Source organism: Salvelinus alpinus, chromosome 28 (genome assembly GCF_045679555.1).
Source record: "Salvelinus alpinus chromosome 28, SLU_Salpinus.1, whole genome shotgun sequence".
Classification (NCBI taxonomy): Eukaryota; Metazoa; Chordata; class Actinopteri; order Salmoniformes; family Salmonidae; genus Salvelinus; species Salvelinus alpinus.
The window spans coordinates 35,365,427-35,384,404 of NC_092113.1; the positions used below are offsets into that span (position 1 = coordinate 35,365,427).

General features: G+C 48.0%; 1 protein-coding gene across 2 annotated transcripts in view; it reads left to right on the plus strand.

The window, feature by feature from the left end:
- Positions 1-18,978, plus strand: part of fignl2 (fidgetin like 2) — a 66,729-nt gene that overhangs the window by 15,323 nt on the left and 32,428 nt on the right. The window contains exon 2 of one of the 2 annotated variants that reach the window (XM_071372915.1): positions 2,055-2,221. In XM_071372915.1, coding sequence (XP_071229016.1) covers positions 2,197-2,221 — 25 coding nt within the window. In that variant the 5' untranslated portion in view covers positions 2,055-2,196. Of the gene's footprint in view, positions 1-2,054; positions 2,222-4,874; positions 4,900-18,978 lie in introns of those variants that run through there. The other variant, XM_071372917.1, reaches the window with a different exon arrangement.

Sequence of the window (18,978 nt, forward strand, 5' to 3'; positions counted from 1 at the left end):
GTCTGGGAGACAGCGGGTGTTAATGTGGACGTGTGTGTGTGTGACTCAGTCTGGGCGACAGCGGGTGTTAATGTGGACGTGTGTGTGTGTGTGTGACTCAGTCTGGGAGACAGTGGGTGTTAATGTGGACATGTGTGTGTGTGACTCAGTCTGGGAGACAGCGGGTGTTAATGTGGACGTGTGTGTGACTCAGTCTGGGAGACAGTGGGTGTTAATGTGGACATGTGTGTGACTCAGTCTGGGAGACAGTGGGTGTTAATGTGGACATGTGTGTGTGTGACTCAGTCTGGGAGACAGTGGGTGTTAATGTGGACGTGTGTGTGTGTGACTCAGTCTGGGAGACAGCGGGTGTTAATGTGGACGTGTGTGTGACTCAGTCTGGGAGACAGTGGGTGTTAATGTGGACGTGTGTGTGACTCAGTCTGGGAGACAGTGGGTGTTAATGTGGACATGTGTGTGTGTGACTCAGTCTGGGAGACAGCGGGTGTTAATGTGGACATGTGTGTGTGTGTGTGTGTGTGACTCAGTCTGGGAGACAGTGGGTGTTAATGTGGACATGTGTGTGTGTGACTCAGTCTGGGAGACAGTGGGTGTTAATGTGGACGTGTGTGTGTGTGTGTGACTCAGTCTGGGAGACAGCGGGTGTTAATGTGGACGTGTGTGTGTGTGACTCAGTCTGGGAGACAGTGGGTGTTAATGTGGACGTGTGTGTGACTCAGTCTGGGAGACAGCGGGTGTTAATGTGGACGTGTGTGTGTGTGACTCAGTCTGGGCGACAGCGGGTGTTAATGTGGACGTGTGTGTGTGTGTGTGACTCAGTCTGGGAGACAGTGGGTGTTAATGTGGACATGTGTGTGTGTGACTCAGTCTGGGAGACAGCGGGTGTTAATGTGGACGTGTGTGTGTGTGACTCAGTCTGGGAGACAGCGGGTGTTAATGTGGACGTGTGTGTGTGTGACTCAGTCTGGGAGACAGCGGGTGTTAATGTGGACGTGTGCGTGACTCAGTCTGGGAGACAGCGGGTGTTAATGTGGACGTGTGTGACTCAGTCTAGGAGACAGTGGGTGTTAATGTGGACATGTGTGTGACTCAGTCTGGGAGACAGCGGGTGTTAATGTGGACGTGTGGACGTGTGTGTGTGTTAAACTTGTAGGCTGCTGGTGTTTATTTATGTTGTGTGTTTAGATTAGTGTGTGTGAAATGTAAGGTTGATTCCTGTGTATTGGTGTGTGTGTGGTTAGTAGATGCCTGTGTATTGGTGTGTGAGACATGGTTAGTTGATGCCTGTGTATTGGAGTGTGTGAAACGGTTAGTTGATGCCTGTGTATTGGCGTGTGTGAAATGGTTAGTTGATGCCTGTGTATTGGTGTGTGAGACATGGTTAGTTGATGCCTGTGTATTGGAGTGTGTGAAATGGTTAGTTGATGCCTGTGTATTGGAGTGTGTGAAACGGTTAGTTGATGCCTGTGTATTGGAGTGTGTGAAATGGTTAGTTGATGCCTGTGTATTGGCGTGTGTGTGGTTAGTTGATGCCTGTGTATTGGCGTGTGTTTGTGTGTACTTACACTCGTACTTGCTTTTATACATGTGTGTGAGTGCGTGTGGAATGATCTCCAAAACTCTCTAAAGTGGAATGTTCCGGGGCTGCTAGGGCAGTTTGGTCGGCTGGTTGATTACCGTTTTACTGAGGAATGGGTATATTTTTCATAATCGTGTTTTGTAAGATACATTTCATAAATTGCTTGTAAATATTGTAGGTGTTTAATATCGAGTTGGATTTGTAAATGTTGTGAATTTGTATGATTGTGTGCAGGGCTCCCAATGGGATTTCCCTGTTTAAATCGATTTAAATAAAACAAGGCAACAGTCAACGTGTCATCCCCATGAATGAGCCCCCCCCCCTCTCGGCCCAGTGCTGTTTGAGATATCGTGTGTGACTAACATTCAAACTAACAGATGGTCGGACGTACACAGATCCACAGTCCCCTCCTCAATAAAAACATTTTGTCCAAAGACATTGTGGATCTGTAACTGTCTCTCATCTCCTTCTACAGGGTTAGAGTGTTGTAACGTATTAGTACTGGCAGCCCCAAACAGTGATGGACAACAGGCAGACAGATGTTAACCTGGACCTGGCTGGTTACTGCTCTCCTCTGACAGAACTACTCTCCTTCTAACTGAGACCAGCTCCACAGAATGCTGAGCCCCATTGCCCCCTATAGTAAGTACCATACACTCACACCTTTATCACAGAATGCTGAGCCCCATTGCACCCTATAGTAATATATAGTAAGTACCATACACTCACACCTTTATCACAGAATGCTGAGCCCCATTGCCCCGTATAGTAATATATAGTAAGTACCATACACTCACACCTTTATCACAGAATGCTGAGCCCCATTGCCCCCTATAGTAATATATAGTAAGTACCATACACTCACACCTTTATCACAGAATGCTGAGCCCCATTGCACCCTATAGTAAGTACCATACACTCAAACCTTTATCACAGAATGCTGAGCCCCATTGCCCCCTATAGTAATATATAGTAAGTACCATACACTCACACCTTTATCACAGAATGCTGAGCCCCATTGCCCCCTATAGTAAGTACCATACACTCACACCTTTATCACAGAATGCTGAGCCCCATTGCCCCCTATAGTAATATATAGTAAGTACCATACACTCACACCTTTATCACAGAATGCTGAGCCCCATTGCCACCTATAGTAATATATAGTAAGTACCATACACTCACACCTTTATCACAGAATGCTGAGCCCCATTGCCCCCTATAGTAATATATAGTAAGTACCATACACTCACACCTTTATCACAGAATGCTGAGCCCCATTGCCCCCTATAGTAAGTACCATACACTCACACCTTTATCACAGAATGCTGAGCCCCATTGCCCCCTATAGTAATATATAGTAAGTACCATACACTCACACCTTTATCACAGAATGCTGAGCCCCATTGCCCCCTATAGTAATATATAGTAAGTACCATACACTCACACCTTTATCACAGAATGCTGAGCCCCATTGCCCCCTATAGTAAGTACCATACACTCACACCTTTATCACAGAATGCTGAGCCCCATTGCCCCCTATAGTAATATATAGTAAGTACCATACACTCACACCTTTATCACAGAATGCTGAGCCCCATTGCCCCCTATAGTAAGTACCATACACTCACACCTTTATCACAGAATGCTGAGCCCCATTGCCCCCTATAGTAATATATAGTAAGTACCATACACTCACACCTTTATCACAGAATGCTGAGCCCCATTGCACCCTATAGTAATATATAGTAAGTACCATACACTCACACCTTTATCACAGAATGCTGAGCCCCATTGCACCCTATAGTAAGTACCATACACTCACACCTTTATCACAGAATGCTGAGCCCCATTGCCCCCTATAGTAATATATAGTAAGTACCATACACTCACACCTTTATCACAGAATGCCGAGCCCCATTGCCCCCTATAGTAATATATAGTAAGTACCATACACTCACACCTTTATCACAGAATGCTGAGCCCCATTGCCCCCTATAGTAATATATAGTAAGTACCATACACTCACACCTTTATCACAGAATGCTGAGCCCCATTGCACCCTATAGTAAGTACCATACACTCACACCTTTATCACAGAATGCTGAGCCCCATTGCCCCCTATAGTAATATATAGTAAGTACCATACACTCACACCTTTATCACAGAATGCTGAGCCCCATTGCCCCCTATAGTAAGTACCATACACTCACACCTTTATCACAGAATGCTGAGACACATTGCCCCCTATAGTAATATATAGTAAGTACCATACACTCACACCTTTATCACAGAATGCTGAGCCCCATTGCCACCTATAGTAATATATAGTAAGTACCATACACTCACACCTGTATCACAGAATGCTGAGCCCCATTGCCCCCTATAGTAATATATAGTAAGTACCATACACTCACACCTTTATCACAGAATGCTGAGCCCCATTGCCCCCTATAGTAATATATAGTAAGTACCATACACTCACACCTTTATCACAGAATGCTGAGCCCCATTGCACCCTATAGTAATATATAGTAAGTACCATACACTCACACCTTTATCACAGAATGCTGAGCCCCATTGCACCCTATAGTAAGTACCATACACTCACACCTTTATCACAGAATGCCGAGCCCCATTGCCCCCTATAGTAATATATAGTAAGTACCATACACTCACACCTTTATCACAGAATGCCGAGCCCCATTGCCCCCTATAGTAAGTACCATACACTCACACCTTTATCACAGAATGCCGAGCCCCATTGCCCCCTATAGTAATATATAGTAAGTACCATACACTCACACCTTTATCACAGAATGCTGAGCCCCATTGCCACCTATAGTAATATATAGTAAGTACCATACACTCACACCTTTATCACAGAATGCTGAGCCCCATTGCCACCTATAGTAATATATAGTAAGTACCATACACTCACACCTTTATCACAGAATGCTGAGCCCCATTGCCCCCTATAGTAATATATAGTAAGTACCATACACTCACACCTTTATCACAGAATGCCGAGCCCCATTGCCCCCTATAGTAATATATAGTAAGTACCATACACTCACACCTTTATCACAGAATGCTGAGCCCCATTGCACCCTATAGTAATATATAGTAAGTACCATACACTCACACCTTTATCACAGAATGCTGAGCCCCATTGCCCCCTATAGTAATATATAGTAAGTACCATACACTCACACCTTTATCACAGAATGCTGAGCCCCATTGCCCCCTATAGTAATATATAGTAAGTACCATACACTCACACCTTTATCACAGAATGCTGAGCCCCATTGCCCCCTATAGTAATATATAGTAAGTACCATACACTATATCACAGGTGTCAAACTCAGTCCACGGAGAGCTTAGTGTCTGCGAGTTTTCACTACTCCTTTGAGCCTGATTGATAAATGAAGGTCACTAATTAGTAGGGAACTCCCCTCAACTGGTTGTCTATGTCTTAATTGAAAGGAAAAAACTCAAACTCGCAGACACTAGACCCTGTAGTGTTCAGGCTACCACTGCTCTGGTTCAGAGTTCAGGCTACCACTGCTCTGGTTCAGAGTTCAGGATACCACTGCTCTGGTTTAGAGTTCAGGATACCACTGCTCTGGTTTAGAGTTCAGGATACCACTGCTCTGGTTTAGAGTTCAGGATACCACTGCTCTGGTTTAGAGTTCAGGATACCACTGCTCTGGTTCAGAGTTCAGGATACCACTGCTCTGGTTCAGAGTTCAGGATACCACTGCTCTGGTTCAGAGTTCAGGATACCACTGCTCTGGTTCAGAGTTCAGGATACCACTGCTCTGGTTCAGAGTTCAGGATACCACTGCTCTGGTTCAGAGTTCAGGCTACCACTGCTCTGGTTCAGAGTTCAGGATACCACTGCTCTGGTTCAGAGTTCAGGATACCACTGCTCTGGTTCAGAGTTCAGGCTACCACTGCTCTGGTTCAGAGTTCAGGATACCACTGCTCTGGTTTAGAGTTCAGGATACCACTGCTCTGGTTCAGAGTTCAGGATACCACTGCTCTGGTTTAGAGTTCAGGATACCACTGTTCTGGTTCAGAGTTCAGGCTACCGCTGCTCTGGTTCAGAGTTTAGGCTACCACTGCTCTGGTTCTCTCCCCCTCAGCCCTTTTCTCTCTCCCCCTCTCCCCCTCACCCCTCCTCTCTCCCCCTCTCCCCCTCACCCCTCCTCTCTCTCCCCTCTCCCCCTCTAGCTCTCCCACCTCGTCTCTATCTCTCTACCTCTCCTCTATATCTCTCTACCTCTCTACCTCTCTCCCTCTCCTCCTTTCTACCTCTCTCCCTCTCCTCGTCTCTATCTCTCTACCTCTCTCCCTCTCTCCCTCTCTCCCTCTCCTCCTCTCTATCTCTCTATCTCTCTATCTCTCTCCCTCTCCTCCTCTCCATCCCTCTACCTCTCTCCCTCTCCTCCTCTCCATCCCTCTACCTCTCTCCCTCTCCTCCTCTCTACCTCTCTACCTCTCCACAACAGCATTGTCTAGCGGGCAGCATGGGGCTGCTCCGTCTGTCTGCGTCTCAAGAGCCCTTTTCTCTTTATCTCCTCTGAAAGGAGCTTTATTGGCCTGATAGTTACAAGACAAAAGGGACACATTTAACAGAATGAGCCATTTACAAAGTATAACTTCATAATGGTTTGGAATATAAATCATTTTCTATTCCTCTGTAGTATGTTGTGGTGTTGGTGGGATGTATGTGGTGTTGGTGGGATGTTTTTGGTGTTGGTGGGATGTATGTGGTGTTGGTGGTATGGTTCAGGCTACCACTGCTCTGATGTATGTGGTGTTGGTGGGATGTTGTGGTGTTGGTGGGATGTATGTGGTGTTGGTGGGATGTTTGTGGTGTTGGTGGGATGTTGTGGTGTTGGTGGGATGTTGTGGTGTTGGTGGGATGTACAGTGGGGAGAACAAGTATTTGATACACTGACAATTTTGCAGGTTTTCCTACTTACAAAGCATGTAGAGGTCTGTAATTTTTATCATAGGTACACTTCAACTGTGAGAGAAGGAATCTAAAACAAAAATCCAGAAAATCACATTGTATGATTTTTAAGTAATTAATTTGCATTTTATTGCATGACATAAGTATTTGATACATCAGAAAAGCAGAACTGAATATTTGGTACAGAAACCTTTGTTTGCAATTACAGAGATCATACGTTTCCTGTAGTTCTTGACCAGGTTTGCACACACTGCAGCAGGGATTTTGGCCCACTCCTCCATACAGACCTTCTCCAGATCCTTCAGGTTTCGGGGCTGTCGCTGGGCAATACGGACTTTCGGCTCCCTCCAAAGATTTTCTATTGGGTTCAGGTCTGGAGACTGGCTAGGCCACTCCAGGACCTTGAGATGCTTCTTACGGAGCCACTCCTTAGTTGCCCTGGCTGTGTGTTTCGGGTCGTTGTCATGCTGGAAGACCGAGCCACGACCCATCTTCAATGCTCTTACTGAGGGAAGGAGGTTGTTGGTCAAGATCTCGCGATACATGGCCCCATCCATCCTCCCCTCAATACGGTGCAGTCGTCCTGTCCCCTTTGCAGAAAAGCGTCCCCTTTGCAGAAAAGCATCCCCAAAGAATGATGTTTCCACCTCTATGCTTCACGGTTGGGATGGTGTTCTTGGGGTTGTACTCATCCTTCTATTCCTCCAAACACGGCGAGTGGAGTTTTGAGCAAAAAGCTCTATTTTTGTCTCATCAGACCACATGACCTTCTCCCATTCCTCCTCTGGATCATCCAGATGGTCATTGGCAAACTTCAGACGGGCCTGGACATGCGCTGGCTTGAGCAGGGGGACCTTGCGTGCGCTGCAGGATTTTAATCCATGACGGCGTAGTGTGTTACTAATGGTTTTCTTTGAGACTGTGGTCCCAGCTCTCTTCAGGTCATTGACCAGGTCCTGCCGTGTAGTTCTGGGCTGATCCCTCACATTCCTCATGATCATTGATGCCCCACGAGGTGAGATCTTGCATGGAGCCCCAGACCGAGGGTGATTGACCGTCATCTTGAACTTCTTCCATTTTCTAATAATTGTGCCAACAGTTGTTGCCTTCTCACCAAGCTGCTTGGCTATTGTCCTGTAGCCCATCCCAGCCTTGTACAGGTCTACAATTTATCCCTGATGTCCTTACACAGCTCTCTGGTCTTGGCCATTGTGGAGAGGTTGGAGTCTGTTTGATTGAGTGTGTGGACAGGTGTCTTTTATACAGGTAATGAGTTCAAACAGGTGCAGTTAATACAGGTAATGAGTGGAGAACAGGAGGGCTTCTTAAAGAAAAACTAACAGGTCTGTGAGAGACGGAATTCTTACTGGTTGGTAGGTGATCAAATACTTATGTCATGCAATAAAATGCAAATTAATTAGTTAAAAATCATACAATGTGATTTTCAGGATTTTTGTTTTAGATTCCGTCTCTCACAGTTGAAGTGTACCTATGATAAAAATGACAGACCTCTACATGCTTTGTAAGTAGGAAAACCTGCAAAATCGGCAGTGTATCAAATACTTGTTCTCCCCACTGTATGTGGTGTTGGTGGGATGTACGTGGTGTTGGTGGGATGTACGTGGTGTTGGTGGGATGTACGTGGTGTTGGTGGGATGTACGTGATGTTGGTGGGATGTTTGTGGTGTTGGTAGGATGTTTGTGGTGTTGGTGGGATGTATGTGGTGTTGGTGGGATGTACGTGGTGTTGGTGGGATGTACGTGGTGTTGGTGGGATGTACGTGATGTTGGTGGGATGTTTGTGGTGTTGGTAGGATGTTTGTGGTGTTGGTGGGATGTTTGTGGTGTTGGTGGGATGTATGTGGTGTTGGTGGGATGTATGTGGTGTTGGTGGGATGTACGTGGTGTTGGTGGGATGTACGTGGTGTTGGTGGGATGTACGTGGTGTTGGTGGGATGTATGTGGTGTTGGTGGGATGTTTGTGGTGTTGGTGGGATGTATGTGGTGTTGGTGGGATGTATGTGGTGTTGGTGGGATGTATGTGGTGTTGGTGGGATGTATGTGGTGTTGGTGGGATGTACGTGGTGTTGGTGGGATGTTTGTGGTGTTGGTGGGATGTTTGTGGTGTTGGTGGGATGTACGTGGTGTTGGTGGGATGTACGTGGTGTTGGTGGGATGTATGTGGTGTTGGTGGGATGTATGTGGTGTTGGTGCGATGTACGTGGTGTTGGTGGGATGTACGTGGTGTTGGTGGGATGTACGTGGTGTTGGTGGGATGTACATGGTGTTGGTGGGATGTACGTAGTGTTGGTGGGATGTATGTGGTGTTGGTGGGATGTATGTGGTGTTGGTGGGATGTACGTGGGAGCGAGGTAATGCGAATTTAAACTGGACAAACCTTGCAATTAGAGCCAGTGACGTATTTGTGAATTTCTTGTTTTTTCTCCTAGTTGATTTGTTTTCTTGATGTTGAAAATACACCAGTCATGACGCCAACAGAAGAAACATCCAGATCACTAAGTTCACTGACCTTATTTATCATTATATCAAACTTCATTTATTTTATTTTTGCAATGGCCCTCCCTAGCTGATTTAATAGAACATATTATTTATAGTCTTATGATGTGGTAATTAAATCGGTAGATCCTGATGGAACTGTTGTGAACTGATGGAACTGTTGTGAACTGATGGAACTGTTGTGAACTGATGGAACTGTTGTGAACTGATGGAACTGTTGTGAACTGATAGAACTGTTGTGAGCTGATGGAACTGTTGTGAACTGATAGAACTGTTGTGAACTGATGGAACTGTTGTGAACTGATGGAACTGATGTGAACTGATGGAACTGTTGTGAACTGATGGAACTGTTGTGAACTGATGGAACTGTTGTGAACTGATGGAACTGTTGTGAACTGATAGAACTGTTGTGAACTGATAGAACTGTTGTGAACTGATGGAACTGTTGTGAACTGATGGAACTGTTGTGAACTGATAGAACTGTTGTGAACTGATGGAACTGTTGTGAACTGATAGAACTGTTGTGAACTGATGGAACTGTTGTGAACTGATAGAACTGTTGTGAACTGATGGAACTGTTGTGAACTGATGGAACTGTTGTGAACTGATGGAACTGTTGTGAACTGATGGAACTGTTGTGAACTGATGGAACTGTTGTGAACTGATGGAACTGTTGTGAACTGATGGAACTGTTGTGAACTGATGGAACTGTTGTGAACTGATGGAACTGTTGTGAACTGATGGAACTGTTGTGAACTGATGGAACTGTTGTGAACTGATGGAACTGTTGTGAACTGATAGAACTGTTGTGAACTGATGGAACTGTTGTGAACTGATAGAACTGTTGTGAACTGATGGAACTGTTGTGAACTGATGGAACTGTTGTGAACTGATGGAACTGTTGTGAACTGATAGAACTGTTGTGAACTGATGGAACTGTTGTGAACTGACTTCCATCAGGCAGACCATACATACTGACCGACCAATCAACAGTCTCCTCTGCTCTCTTCAGAACATGTAGATCCAAGAATGTCACAAAGTATTGGTGGGATGTTTAGAATACCTTTGAATGCCTCTAGACTCCGGAACACTGCTTTCCTTCACTGGACTCCTTCAACGCACCAGATCCTGGGCTTTGTCTGAAATGGTCTCGGCTGGCTCTGCCTGTACACACACACTACAGGTTTTCTTGTACTGTAGCTATAGCTTGAGGTTGTTTCATTAGAATAACTGTTGTGTTGTGTACTGCTGTGGTTGTGAATGGTGTGAAGTGTTGGTAACAGGTTGCTAGTGTGTCTCTTTCTGGACAGTGAGATCATAGGAGAGCACACACAGTGGAGTTAGTCACCGTGCTTATGGTATCTGAGACCACTGACACAGAGCGAGAGGTGTCTCTCTCTCCCTACCTCTCCCCCTCCCCCTCTCCCTACCTCTCCCCCTCTCTCTCTCTCTCTCTCCCTACCTCTCCCCCTGTTACTAAAACACTGCATTCTTTATAGTATTTTAGTCTCTCTCTCTCAGCGTTCATTGTGACACTCCTGCTTTTGTTATTTAATTAACCCTTTCATCACGATTCTTCTGGACACAAATCATGTGAAACGGAAGGTTAATGTACATGTGAACAATCTCACCTACATGTCAGAATTTTCTTTGTGGGGACGATAAATATTTCTACATTCTTATGTTACTTCTGACTCAAAGCACTGCTAAGTCACACACACACACGCACGCACGCACGCACGCACGCGCGCGCGCGCGCGCACGCACGCACGCACACACACACACACACACACACACACACACACACACACACACACACACACACACACACACACACACACACACACACACACACACAGAGCTGAGATACACTCTTTCCTCATAGAGAGCTTACCTTCTATTCACCTCATCTGTTCCCTCATGTCCCCTCTGTGTGTCCGTCCGGCCGTTGTTCCTACCCCCTGGCTCCTGGCTCTCTATCTCTCATCCAGAAGACCCCAAGTTGGGCCTGCCAGCTAGGGCCGGACCTGAATGAAACCTGAGAGAGATTCCAGGGTCCATGGATACTCCTGGAGGGATTTGGTGCAAAGAATCTGTAATCTGCACTTCAAACAGGCTCCTAAATCAGTCCCAGGCCGGTAGCCCAGGAGTGCCCTAACCCTTGTTGCTGGGGGCCCCCACTGCTGGTGGAGGGATACCTTTTCTTTTCAACACACCGACACACATGTGCCTGCCTGGCCTGACTTAGAGTAGAGTGGGGCAGCTCCAAGCCTTCAGCTCCAAGCCTTCAGCTCCAAGCCTTCAGCTTTAAGCCTTCAGCTTCAAGCCTTCAGCTCCAGCAGATTTTGTAACTCTCCTTTCTGTGAACCCACTCTCTGTCTGTCTTTCCTCTCTCGTTTTCTCGTTTCGTTATTCTCTCGTTCTCTCTGTCTCGGTCTCTCTCTCTCATTCTCCTTCACTCTTGTTTTCTTGTTTTCTATCCTCTCTGTAAATTACTGACTCATGAGGGCCGGGCTGACTTGACTCATGAGGGCCGAGCTGACTTTTACAAGGCCCCCCATAGGACTAGGTTACAGCATGGCTCCCACGTATATCTGCCAAGAATCTCTGTTTCTCATTGTGCCCTAGGTTGGTCTCTCTATAAAGCGAGAGTGTCAAACTGGTCGACAGTTTAGGCATATTGAAAAAGGAAAGCACTTGTGTGTTCTGTGTGTCCTGGATTTTCAGAGCAGGTGTTTTCTTCTATAGTGAGAGGACCCGGTTGGAGAGGAGGGGTATGAGGGGTACAGCTGTGGCAGCATGGAGATAGAGATGGTGAGGGGGACAGCTGTGGCAGCATGGAGATAGAGATGGTGAGGGGGACAGCGGGGGCAGCATGGAGATAGAGATGGTGAGGGGTACAGCTGTGACAGCATGGAGATAGAGATGGTGAGGGGGACAGCGGTGGCAGCATGGAGATAGAGATGGTGAGGGGGACAGCGGTGGCAGCATGGAGATAGAGATGGTGAGGGGGACAGCGGGGGCAGCATGGAGATAGAGATGGTGAGGGGTACAGCTGTGGCAGCATGGAGATAGAGATGGTGAGGGGGACAGCTGTGGCAGCATGGAGATAGAGATGGTGAGGGGGACAGCTGTGGCAGCATGGAGATAGAGATGGTGAGGGGTACAGCTGTGGCAGCATGGAGATAGAGATGGTGAGGGGGACAGCTGTGGCAGCATGGAGATAGAGATGGTGAGGGTTTACAGCGGCGGCAGCATGGAGATAGAGATGGTGAGGGTTTACAGCGGCGGCAGCATGGAGATAGAGATGGTGAGGGGTACAGCTGTGGCAGCATGGAGATAGAGATGTTGAGGGGGACAGCTGTGGCAGCATGGAGATAGAGATGGTGAGGGGTACAGCTGTGGCAGCATGGAGATAGAGATGGTGAGGGGTACAGCTGTGACAGCATGGAGATAGAGATGGTGAGGGGGACAGCTGTGGCAGCATGGAGATAGAGATGGTGAGGGGTACAGCTGTGGCAGCATGGAGATAGAGATGGTGAGGGGTACAGCTGTGGCAGCATGGAGATAGAGATGGTGAGGGGTACAGCTGTGGCAGCATGGAGATAGAGATGGTGAGGGGTACAGCTGTGGCAGCATGGAGATAGAGATGGTGAGGGGGACAGCTGTGGCAGCATGGAGATAGAGATGGTGAGGGGGACAGCTGTGGCAGCATGGAGATAGAGATGGTGAGGGGGACAGCTGTGGCAGCATGGAGATAGAGATGGTGAGGGGGACAGCTGTGGCAGCATGGAGATAGAGATGGTGAGGGGGACAGCTGTGGCAGCATGGAGATAGAGATGGTGAGGGGTACAGCTGTGGCAGCATGGAGATAGAGATGGTGAGGGGGACAGCTGTGGCAGCATGGAGATAGAGATGGTGAGGGGGACAGCTGTGGCAGCATGGAGATAGAGATGGTGAGGGGGACAGCTGTGGCAGCATGGAGATAGAGATGGTGAGGGGTACAGCTGTGGCAGCATGGAGATAGAGATGGTGAGGGGGACAGCTGTGGCAGCATGGAGATAGAGATGGTGAGGGGGACAGCTGTGGCAGCATGGAGATAGAGATGGTGAGGGGGACAGCTGTGACAGCATGGAGATAGAGATGGTGAGGGGTACAGCTGTGGCAGCATGGAGATAGAGATGGTGAGGGGGACAGCTGTGGCAGCATGGAGATAGAGATGGTGAGGGGTACAGCTGTGGCAGCATGGAGATAGAGATGGTGAGGAGTACAGCTGTGGCAGCATGGAGATAGAGATGGTGAGGGGTACAGCTGTGGCAGCATGGAGATAGAGATGGTGAGGGGGACAGCTGTGGCAGCATGGAGATAGAGATGGTGAGGGGTACAGCTGTGGCAGCATGGGGATAGAGATGGTGAGGGGTACAGCTGTGGCAGCATGGAGATAGAGATGGTGAGGGGTACAGCTGTGGCAGCATGGAGATAGAGATGGAGAGGGGTACAACGGGGGCAGCATGGAGATAGAGATGGTGAGGGGTACAGCGGCGGCAGCATGGAGATAGAGATGGTGAGGAGTACAGCGGGGGCAGCATGGAGATAGAGATGGTGAGGGGTACAGCTGTGGCAGCATGGAGATAGAGATGGTGAGGGGTACAGCTGTGGCAGCATGGAGATAGAGATGGTGAGGGGTACAGCTGTGGCAGCATGGAGATAGAGATGGTGAGGGGTACAGCTGTGGCAGCATGGAGATAGAGATGGTGAGGGGGACAGCTGTGGCAGCATGGAGATAGAGATGGTGAGGGGTACAGCTGTGGCAGCATGGAGATAGAGATGGTGAGGGGGACAGCGGGGGCAGCATGGAGATAGAGATGGTGAGGGGGACAGCGGTGGCAGCATGGAGATAGAGATGGTGAGGGGTACAGCTGTGGCAGCATGGAGATAGAGATGGTGAGGGGTACAGCTGTGGCAGCATGGAGATAGAGATGGTGAGGGGTACAGCTGTGGCAGCATGGAGATAGAGATCGTGAGGGGTACAGCTGTGGCAGCATGGAGATAGAGATGGTGAGGGGGATGGTGTGTGTGTGTGTGTGTGTGTGTGTGTGTGTGTGTGTGTGTGTGTGTGTGTGTGTGTGTGTGTGCACATATGTTAATGTGTCTGTTCTTTCATTTTGTGTGGTTTTGCATGTGTATGAGTGTCTTTATGTCCAGAGATCAGGTAGGGTTGGGGCACCTAGGTCTATGTCAGCACAACCAGGCTTCCCTCTCCCTGGGTTCATCAGCTCATTAAGGACATCTCCACTACCAGTAAGGGCCCAGTTAAGATACACTCAGAGTTCACAACGGTCCTGAGACAGCAGAATTCAGCCAGAACAGTTCACGCTATGGTGACTAATTAGTCAATTACCACACACCTACCTTCATCAGTTATGCAGTTAGCTGACCATTTGTAATGTAAAAGCATAGGTATGGTAAAACACATCACAACATCATTGAGTTGCTCCGATATCTGTGTAGTAACATTGTAACTACACTGGTAACAACGTTATATTCATATTTTTGTTGTTACACAACAATCAGTTAAAGTGAGCTTTTTTTGCTTTTTTGTGTTGTGTGCTAACCCAAAACAACACATCCCAGAGCTGGTGTCCATGTGGGCAGATCAACAACACATCCCAGAGCTGGTGTCCATGTGGTCAGAGCAACAACACATCCCAGAGCTGGTGTCCATGTGGTCAGAGCAACAACACATCCCAGAGCTGGTGTCCATGTTGTCAGATCAACAACACATCCCAGAGCTGGTGTCCATGTGTGCAGATCAACAACACATCCCAGAGCTGGTGTCCATGTGGTCAGAGCAACAACACATCCCAGAGCTGGTGTCCATGTGGTCAGAGCAACAACACATCCCAGAGCTGGTGTCCATGTCGTCAGATCAACAACACATCCCAGAGCTGGTGTCCATGTGGTCAGAGCAACAACACATCCCAGAGCTGGTGTCCATGTCGTCAGATCAACAACAAACCAAATCAAATCAAATCAAATTTTATTAGTCACATACACATGGTTAGCAGATGTTAATGCGAGTGTAGCGAAATGCTTGTGCTTCTAGTTCCGACAATGCAGTAATAACCAACAAGTAATCTAACCTAACAATTCCACAACTACTACCTTATACACACACAAGTGTAAAGGGATAAAGAATATGTACATAAAGATATATGAATGAGTGGTGGTACAGAACGGCATAGGCAAGATGCAGTAGATGGTATAGAGTACGGTATATACATATGAGATGAGTACTGTAGGGTATGTAAACATAAAGTGGCATAGTTTAAAGTGGCTAGTGGTACATGTATTACATAAAGATGGCAAGATGCAGTAGATGATATAGAGTACAGTATATACATATGAGATGGGTAATGTAGGGTATGTAAACATTATATTAAGTGGCGTTGTTTAAAGTGGCTAGTGGTACATTTTTACATAATTTCCATCAATTCCCATTTTTAAAGTGGCTGGAGTTGAGTCAGTATGTTGGCAGCGGCCGCTAAATGTTAGTGGTGGCTGTTTAACAGTCTGATGGCCTTGAGATAGAAGCTGTTTTTCAGTCTCTCGGTCCCTGCTTTGATGCACCTGTACTGACCTCGCCTTCTGGATGATAGCGGGGTGAACAGGCAGTGGCTTGGGTGGTTGTTGTCCTTGATGATCTTTATGGCCTTCCTGTGACATCGGGTGGTGTAGGTGTCCTGGAGGGCAGGTAGTTTGCCCCCGGTGATGCGTTCTGCAGACCTCACTACCCTCTGGAGAGCCTTACGGTTGTGGGCGGAGCAGTTGCCGTACCAGGCGGTGATACAGCCCGACAGGATGCTCTCGATTGTGCATCTGTAGAAGTTTGTGAGTGCTTTTGGTGACAAGCCGAATTTCTTCAGCCTCCTGAGGTTGAAGAGGCGCTGCTGCGCCTTCTTCACGACGCTGTCTGTGTGGGTGGACCAATTCAGTTTGTCCGTGATGTGTACACCGAGGAACTTAAAACTTTCCACCTTCTCCACTACTGACCCGTCGATGTGGATAGGGGGGTGCTCCCTCTGCTGTTTCCTGAAGTCCACAATCATCTCCTTTGTTTTGTTGACGTTGAGTGTGAGGTTATTTTCCTGACACCACACTCCGAGGGCCCTCACCTCCTCCCTGTAGGCCGTCTCGTCGTTGTTGGTAATCAAGCCTACCACTGTAGTGTCATCCGCAAACTTGATGATTGAGTTGGAGGCGTGCATGGCCACGCAGTCGTGGGTGAACAGGGAGTACAGGAGAGGGCTCAGAACGCACCCTTGTGGGGCCCCAGTGTTGAGGATCAGCGGGGTGGAGATGTTGTTACCTACCCTCACCACCTGGGGGCGGCCCGTCAGGAAGTCCAGGACCCAGTTGCACAGGGCGGGGTCGAGACCCAGGGTCTCGAGCTTGATGACGAGTTTGGAGGGTACTATGGTGTTAAATGCTGAGCTGTAATCGATGAACAGCATTCTCACATGGGTATTCCTCTTGTCCAGATGGGTTAGGGCAGTGTGCAGTGTGGTTGCGATTGCGTCGTCTGTGGACCTATTGGGTCGGTAAGCAAATTGGAGTGGGTCTAGGGTGTCCGGTAGGGTTGAGGTGATATGGTCCTTGACTAGTCTCTCAAAGCACTTCATGATGACGGAAGTGAGTGCTACGGGGCGGTAGTCGTTTAGCTCAGTTACCTTAGCTTTCTTGGGAACAGGAACAATGGTGGCCCTCTTGAAGCATGTGGGAACAGCAGACTGGGATAAGGATTGATTGAATATGTCCGTAAACACACCAGCCAGCTGGTCTGCGCATGCTCTGAGGACGCGGCTGGGAATGCCGTCTGGGCCTGCAGCCTTGCGAGGGTTAACACGTTTAAATGTTTTACTCACCTCGGCTGCAGTGAAGGAGAGCCCGCAGGTTTTGGTAGGGGGCCGTGTCAGTGGCACTGTATTGTCCTCAAAGCGGGCAAAAAAGTTGTTTAGCCTGTCTGGGAGCAAGACATCCTGGTCCGCGACGGGGCTGGTTTTCTTTTTGTAATCCGTGATTGACTGTAGACCCTGCCACATACCTCTTGTGTCTGAGCTGTTGAATTGCGACTCGATTTTGTCTCTGTACTGGGACTTAGCCTGTTTGATTGCCTTGCGGAGAGAATAGCTACACTGTTTGTATTCGGTCATGCTTCCGGTCACCTTGCCCTGGTTAAAAGCAGTGGTTCGCGCTTTCAGTTTCACGCGAATGCTGCCGTCAATCCACGGTTTCTGGTTTGGGAATGTTTTAATCGTTGCTGTGGGTACGACATCGTCAATGCACTTCCTAATGAACTCGCTCACCGAATCAGCATATTCGTCAATATTGTTGTTGGACGCAATGCGGAACATATTCCAATCCGCGTGATCGAAGCAGTCTTGAAGCGTGGAATCAGATTGGTCGGACCAGCGTTGAACAGACCTGAGCGCGGGAGCTTGTTGTTTTAGTTTCTGTTTGTAGGCTGGAATCAACAAAATGGAGTCGTGGTCAGCTTTTCCGAAAGGGGGGCGGGGGAGGGCCTTATATGCGTCGCGGAAATTAGTATAACAATGATCTAGGGTTTTTCCAGCCCTGGTAGCACAATCGATATGCTGATAGAATTTAGGGAGTTTTGTTTTTAGATTAGCCTTGTTAAAATCCCCAGCTACGATGAATGCAGCCTCAGGGTGTGTGGTTTCCAGTTTACAAAGAGTCAGATAAAGTTCGTTCAGGGCCATCGATGTGTCTGCTTGGGGGGGAATATATACGGCTGTGATTATGATCGAGGAGAATTCCCTTGGTAGATAATGCGGTCGACATTTGATTGTGAGGAGTTCTAGATCAGGTGAACAGAATGACTTGAGTTCCTGTGTGTTGTTATGATGATCACACCACGTCTCGTTAATCATAAGGCATACCCCCCCGCCCCTCTTCTTACCAGAAAGATGTTTGTTTCTGTCGGCGCGATGCATGAAGAAACCAGCTGGCTGCACCGACTCCGTTAGCGTCTCTTGAGTTAGCCATGTTTCCGTGAAGCAGAGCACGTTGCAATCCCTGATGTCTCTCTGGAATGCTACCCGTGCTCGGATTTCATCAACCTTATTGTCAAGAGACTGGACATTGGCGAGTAGTATGCTAGGGAGTGGAGCGCGATGTGCCCGTCTCCGAAGCCTGACCAGGAGACCGCCTCGTTTGCCCCTTTTACGGCGTCGCACAGGGTCGCCGGCTGGGATCAGATCCATTGTATTGGGTGGAAGGCAAAACACTGGATCCGTTTCGGGAAAGTCATATTCCTGGTAGGAATGATGATGAGTTGACGTTAATCGTATATTCAGTAGTTCCTCCCGACTGTATGTAATGAAACCTAAGATTACCTGGGGTACCGATGTAAGAAATAACACATAAAAAAACAAAATACTGCATATTTTCCAAGGAACGCGAAGCGAGGCGGCCATCTCTTTTCGGCGCCGGATGTAATCCCAGAGCTAGTGTCCATGTGGTCAGATCAACAACACATCCCAGAGCTGGTGTCCATGTGGTCAGATCAACAACACATCCCAGAGCTGGTGTCCATGTGGTCAGATCAACAACACATCCCAGAGCTGGTGTCCATGTGGTCAGATCAACAACACATCCCAGAGCTAGTGTCCATGTGGTCAGAGCAACAACACATCCCAGAGCTGGTGTCCATGTGGTCAGAGCAACAACACATCCCAGAGCTGGTGTCCATGTGGTCAGAGCAACAACACATCCCAGAGCTGGTGTCCATGTCGTCAGAGCAACAACACATCCCAGAGCTGGTGTCCATGTGGTCAGATCAACAACACATCCCAGAGCTGGTGTCCATGTGGTCAGATCA